This window comes from Lipotes vexillifer, unplaced genomic scaffold, assembly GCF_000442215.2.
Source record: "Lipotes vexillifer unplaced genomic scaffold, Lipotes_vexillifer_v1.1 scaffold906, whole genome shotgun sequence".
Lineage (NCBI taxonomy): Eukaryota > Metazoa > Chordata > Mammalia > Artiodactyla > Lipotidae > Lipotes > Lipotes vexillifer.
In genome coordinates, this window is record NW_006793972.1 from 81,442 (window position 1) to 88,678 (window position 7,237).

At 36.8% G+C, this 7,237-nt stretch overlaps 1 protein-coding gene across 1 annotated transcript; it reads right to left on the bottom strand.

Annotated features, from left to right (window-relative positions):
- Positions 1 to 335: 335 nt before the first annotated feature.
- On the bottom strand, positions 336 to 6,964 carry LSM8 (LSM8 homolog, U6 small nuclear RNA associated). The gene is made up of 4 exons (XM_007466910.1): positions 6,848 to 6,964; positions 5,608 to 5,648; positions 2,724 to 2,851; positions 336 to 595 (listed from the first exon to the last, which is right to left on the bottom strand). The coding sequence occupies exons 1-4, from the start codon at positions 6,876 to 6,878 to the stop codon at positions 505 to 507; spliced, it is 291 nt and encodes a 96-aa protein (XP_007466972.1). The 5' UTR covers positions 6,879 to 6,964; the 3' UTR covers positions 336 to 504.
- Positions 6,965 to 7,237: the final 273 nt, after the last annotated feature.

Genomic DNA, 7,237 nt, shown 5'->3' on the forward strand with positions numbered 1-7,237 from the left:
AAACACACTTTTACCCACACTTCTAAAGTGCTAGGGAGCCACCAGGGCAGTGTGATAAATGGGGATGGTTCAGATAACTGCACAAGACAAGATTTACCTTCCTGGGACTTTCTTAAAAATCAGGGACAGAAACATATGTATCCTGCACTATTGATGGTATTTGTATGCTTAATTTATATAATACTTGAATTTCTTTTTTCAACTAGTTTTCCATAAATATTAAAATAGCAGAATGTCTTTTCTAAAAGTTCTCAAAATAATCATTAGATTTTTATACTGTTTAATAGAAAAATAAAACCAAGCTACCAAATGTATGATTTAGGCCAAAAAAAAAATTTTTTTTCAAGAAAATGTAGAAATATTTTAATTTACATATCATATTACAATGAATCAATATGGAGTCAAAATCCACAATTACACTTTCATAAAAATTCTGCCCATCATCCTCAGAATAATCAGTTTCTGTACAAAGATTTACAGATGTCCAATATATGTAGTTTATCCTTAGTGTGCTACAGAGTTCAGAGGTTCTGCTCGAATATTCCCCAAATCAAGTGCAGAATCTGTCTCTTCATCAATTTCTCCAATGACTGCACTGTAATTGTTTAAGGGAAAAAAAAATCAGTTAAAACAAACTCATTTCTGATTAAAACTGAGAGGAGACAGTAAAAAGAACTACTACTTAAGGTGAAAAACAAACATTTTCATAAGGTTGTGAACTGTACTTTTAAAGTCACAAAACCCAAATAAATTGAAGGCAACATTGTTACAGGAACGAATATTAAAGAACAGACTGCATATAGTGTGACTGGATCACGAGTCTTTATTTGAGTAACTTCAATGAACTAAATCCATCAATGGTACATATAAAATCCATTAGTTTCCCTTTCATGATTTCTCAGTTGACTCAATTTAAATCCAACACCAAAAAGAAGTACAATTCTTCACACATAAAGATAATAATAGAACAGATACTTAGGTACCTAACAAATGATTTTTTTGTGTGATTGGCAAGGGTTAAAGCCAACAAATTTTTCCTTGATTCAACACTAACATAACACCTATAACATTATTTTCACTAATACCATGCTAGGTAACCAAGCCATGGCTCTCTAGCTGGATACAGTCATTGTTACATCCAGACCATGGGACATGTATGAAACATTATTACATAAAAAATTGGTTGTTTAAATTTGTTTGGTTTTAATGAAAGTAAATTCTACAGACAAATGTTATACAGAATTTGCCCGATTTTGCTTTAAATTGTATACAGTCTTCAGTTCTCTAATAAATGGGAAGTACCAAATTTTATGAGAATATATTAAGTTTTCTCAATATGAAACATATCAAAATCTTAATTCCATCATTAAAAATTTAGTAGCATTTAAAATCCTTATGGAAGACAGTGGAGTGCTGGAAAATGTTTTAAAACTAGCTCTCCAAGGAAAAGGAGGAGGCTGATTTGCAGTGTTGACTGCTATCCATAGTGCAGATACCCCCACTATGGCCAATTTCAAGCTACCAAAAAGACATCAACCAACCAGCTTGCAAAATTCCCCAAAATATAAAAATCTGCTTCCGTGAGCCAGTACAAGCTGGCTCCAGCACACCACTGTGTCTATAGCAATGTTTAAAATTTTTTTTAATTGAAGTTCAAAAAACAAATTTTTTTTTTAAATTAAAGTAGGAGAAATCGTCTTAAAATCAATTACTATGCAGAGCCCCAATATAAACAATCAGTGCTGTTCTGGTCAGGAGACCTGGGCCCCACCTGCTTCACCTTTACAGCTCACTTCACCTAAATATTATCTCTATAGAATATTTTATAAACCTCTGATTAAAGATCAAATGATTTATACATCTAAAGGTGATTTTCTTAAGACAAACAAATAAAATGAGTGAAGTATTCCTTTATCTTCCATATCCTACTTGTCCAAAAAAATAATCTGAGATGTTAATACATCTTTTGCTGCCTTCCAGCCATGTTTTAATTTTAAACAGTACTCACTAGAAAACTGATTCAACACTCTTCTAGCCTCTATAACTGCACTAATACAGAAGCTGCTAGCCACATGTGACTATTAAAATTAATTACAATTAAATAAAATCTAAAATTCAGTTGTTCAGTCACACCAGCTACTTTTCAAGTACTCAATGGCCACACACACAGCTAGTACTTACCATAGTGGACAATGCAGATATCCAACATTTCCATCATCCCCAAAAGTTGTATTGGACAGTACTGTTCTACACTGTTGCACTTTTCTTAAATTGCTACCACTAGAATATATCTTCTCAAACTGTCATATCAATGTCACAAGTTAACTGAGGCCACAACATAAACATGGGACATCTTAAGTAAGCCAATTATACTAAAAAATTAGAAGAAAAAAGTAAGTAATGGATAAATACAGCTATGTTATAAAGCATTATTTAAAATTGTTCACACAAGAGATTTCAAAGACATTTTCAAACCCTAGCCCTGGGCCCTGGAGGTATATTTATGTTCCTCTGGAATTAGGGGTACTTTGGAAGAACATTTTAAGAAGCCTCTGCAATGAGGTATTCAGTGTAAGGCAGGGCTCTTTCTGGACCCTATCCAGGCTACTTAACTATTAGAAATATAGACAAATCTCAGTAGATAGAAACCTCTTCTCCATATAGCAAGGCAGTACACCTACAGTATATTTAACTTGCCTTTAATAAAGACGTATTTTACTTACACATTATCACCTCTCACGATGTATAAACCTAGTACCACTTGTTCTACTCCCTGTGAAGAGCTGAACACTCGTTCGTGGCTTTCATCCAAAATCAAATTAATGGTCTGGTCAAAACCTTTCAGTGTTCCCTGTAAAGAAAACATTCAAGAGAAAAAGACAAATATTCTGGTTTACCTGAATGTGTTAATTCAACGACACGAATGTGTTAATTCAACTAAACACGAATGTGTTAATTCAATGAATGTTAATTCAACTAAAATGTTGCAAGGTACTCCAAGAGAAGTACCTATTTTAAATATATATAAGTTCTCTATAAAATACAATACCTCTTTATGATCAACAGGCACCAAACTTACCTCTTGGTTTTTTAAGAGGGGCGGTGGGGAACCCACCACACTTCTGACTAGTGTGCAGAGTTATTGAGAATTACAGAGGACACCTATGTACTAGTTTATTTCTAAGGAAGTAGCATAAAAGCCCAGGTAGTCCAGGAGCTAATATTCTAAAGATACAAACTAAAACAAGGGAAACTTAAGGGAAATAGTCCTCTACACAGCAGCTATAGCAATGTAACAGTATCACTTCATGTTACATGCTAGTAAACATGCTGCACACATTATCTCAATTAATCTCTACCCTTTGTGGTAGATACTACAAACATTCCCACTTCAGACAAGAAAATTTGAGGCACAGAGAAGTAATCCCTCAAGGTTTCATGGGCAGAAATTAGCAGAGCTAGAATTCGAACCATGAAAGGCTTGCTTCAAAGCCAGACCACTTCTATATTATACTACTATGAACAAGCAAATATAATCTACCACTTTTCAGAGATTCAAATCAGTACACAAACTTCAACTGGTAGTAATAGCTAAGGCTTAATGAGTACTTAGTATCTGCCAAAGTGTTTGATGGGCCTCAAACACTTGAAGGATATATTCAGAGAAATTTTTATGAAGAATCGTGGTTCTTAAAAAAGGAAGACAGGGCTTCCCTGGTGGCGCAGTGGTTGAGAGTCCGCCTGCCGATGCAGGGGACACGGGTTCGTGCCCCGGTCCGGGAGGATCCCACATGCCGCAGAGCGGCTGGGCCCGTGAGCCATGGCCGCTGAGCCTGCGCGTCCGGAGCCTGTGCTCCGCAACGGGAGAGGCCACAGCAGTGAGAGGCCTGCGTACCACCAAAAAAAAACAAAGGAAGACATGGGCCTAATTCAACACGGTAACTCAGATGCTATTCAAGTTTCTGAAAAACATCCATTTACATTGGTTTTGGTTGGTTAAATTTCTCATTAAAGTTTCATGTTTTAAAATTCAAAATATATAAAATTAGAGTGAAATAAAATGTTAGCTAGGAAGAGAAACACTAGTTAATGTTAGGAAGAGAAACAAAATATGGAGTATTTACTATACTGAACTAGCAAAGAGTTGTTACCACATCCATACATAGCCTCTTGGCTTCATTTTACATGCAACTATTCTATAAAGTGAACCATGTGTCAAAGAAATACAAAACTACTGAACTTTAGTACTCAAAAATGCTCTTTTAGTACTTAAAAATGCTCTTTTTAAATGGCTTTCCTTCTTCTATAAAATTAAAGTAATTTTCCAATTTATCATCTATCCTGTTAACAAAAACAAAAAAATTTAAACTTGAGGTTTTTACAAAATAAAAAGCTATTTGCAAATATTTGTTAATAGCAATAGGCTTCTAAGATGAGATTAAAATACTTCAAACTGTCCTTATTTGACTCAATACAATGTGAAGTACCTTAAAAACAAAACCAAAAACATGACTGTTCTCTTGATTAAGAAGGAAGCAAGGCAACTGGCCTTAGCTTTTGGAGTCAAATTCAATTTAAATCCCAGTTTGGTTCTGCCACTTATAGCCACGTGACTCTGGGAAAGTAACTCACTTTTTCTGAGCTAGGTTCCTAACCTAGAATGCAGGGTTAATTCTTTTTCACAGAGCTGTACCGAGATTAAGTGAGATAACACATGTAACATGCCTGGTACATGACATATGTTTAATAAATGTCAAAGTCTGACACTTTGGTAATCGTCACTTAAGGATCCACTGAGAAAAAATCACAAGGATTAAAAACAAAACAAACAAAAACAGAACTGCAGAATGGGAAAATAAAAGACTAAACTATAGGAATTAGATAGACAATAGTGAAAGTTTAGCAGCCTTAAAACTTTTTGGAAACTTTTTGGATCATATGAATTATAAACGAAGAAATTAAGTAGCCCAAAATCATGGAATAAATTCCTCAGATCAAGGAACAGGTCAAGGAGAGAATCCAAGATTTTTCTGGAATTAAAATGGGATACTGTGATAAAAGGACAAATGAGATGAAATAAATTTATTCATTCATCATAATTCATTCTACAAAAAACAAGAGATCATACCACCTAAGAATATCTGAAGAATATCAACACCATACAAGTCTTAAATGTTCATTATTTTGTAGATGTAGTATCTAAATCTTTAAAAAGTTTCTAAGAACCATACACAAAATTTCAAAAAAATTATATGATTCTGGTAGTGGTTGTCAGAACACTGAATGGGGGAGGAAATAAAAGATGGAGGAGGAAGATAAATATTATAAAATACAGGCAGATATCTGCAGACTAGACTAGAAGTTCTCTGAGGGCAGAATCTATTACCCATCCTAGCTTCTAGAAGCCTTGTATGTAACTCACAATGTTTATTAATGAAAAAAATATATGGATTGGCAGCTATTTATCAAAGAGATAAAGACCTGAATCATAAGAAAACTGCAATGCAGGTGTACTGTGGTGCCTAGTCATTAGAGATCAGAGGTTGTACATAAAAATTAACCAATAAGCCTACAAGAAAGCAGAGAATGAATATGCCAAATACTTACCACAATCATTCTCCCATCAGAAGTAATGACAGCAACAGTTCCTGATAACTGAATCAAGGAAAGCATATCTCAGCACATGTAAACTGAAAACTTAAAATCTGGTAAGGAAATGGTTTAAATTACTAGGAAAAAGGTAACAGAATTAAGATACAACTATTCAACATAGCCACATTTACAACATAAAAACTTTATGTTCTTCAATTTGGTGTGACATTTACACAATTTAAAAAAGGGAAAAAATAGAAAAAGAGCATCCCTTTCTGTGTGTGGTCACTGTATTCTATCTTAAAACAGCTGGGGTATTTGGTACTCTCTTCTTATTGGGGAATACTGCCAATTTGAGAGTTGAGCAAGATATTTCTCCCTTTCTTAGACCTATTTCTTTATCTCTAAAACGAAAATTGGATCGTTGCTAAACTAATCAATGTTGAATGATTTCAAGCTCGTTAAGACACTGTCTTCCAGGACCTGGCTTCTGGAATTCAAAAGAAAAGAAGCTATATTCAATGTCACAGGTACCAATATGCTTGCATCATTAAAAGCCTTCGGCATTTCACTTTTGTCCCAAATTTGTACATGAGAGCACAATGCAGTGTTCCGTTCCTAGAGTTTAAAACGGTAACAGCTGTATAGGGTAATTCACATGGGCTTTTTAAAGTTATTTGTCCCTCAAAACGATCCATTACAACAGCAAGCATTATTTTAATTCCATCAACAAAGAAGTTGAGATTTCAAGTGGTAAAGGGGCAGATATTCAATTTTTGCACCATCTGTAAAGTTTTTGCTATCTTCGAACAACAAGCAAAGCCTATGAATAAAACAAACACATAGACAGATTTACACGACCATCGTTGCCGCTAGTTAAACTGTTCCTCTTATTCCCAAACCTGAAAGTATAGGCCCTAGGGAACAGGAAGGATGAATCAATAGTTGATTTCTATAGAGACACGGAAAAGTTTGGAATAACCAGGTTGGTGGGTTTTTTTTTTTTTTTTTTTTTCAGATTAAAAATAAAAGACACCTTGGGCCCGTACAAGCGGCAGGTTCCAGCCCCAGGGGCGGGATTGGTGGGTCCCAGATCCTTAACCCCTGCAGCCGCATACCGGGCCCCGCAGCTGCCGGGTATCGCAACCGCCCGCCGATCCCGACCCCCTGCCTCTCCAGCACCGGTCCTCTCCGGTGCAGGCGCGGGACTCGCCACAGCACCAGCAAATGCCTGTGGTGGCCGGCTCGAGGATACGGTTGATGTAGTTCTCCAAGGCAGACGTCATGGTGCTCGGCCCGGCAGCTGGTAACACAGCAGAACCGGCGACAAGAGGAGCTAAAACAGCTCGCCAGGAACTAGCTGCGGCTCCCGCCGACTGGCGGCAGCAAATACCGCGAGAGTACCGCACTGCTGCCTCCGCGAATCAGAGACTGAAAGAACCCGGCCAACCATCCCCAAGAGGCTAAGCGACGACTAGTTTTAATGCGCGTGCGCAGTATATTTCTACTGTGTTTCTGGGCGGTGTTTCGGAAGCCGAGAGGGACAAAGCGAGCAGGCGGTGGAAGAAAGGAAGAAGCCTTCGGAAGGTGGGGTTGTGGGGAGACGGTGGGCGAGCGGGCTTCAATAGCGGAGTGGAAGGCCATG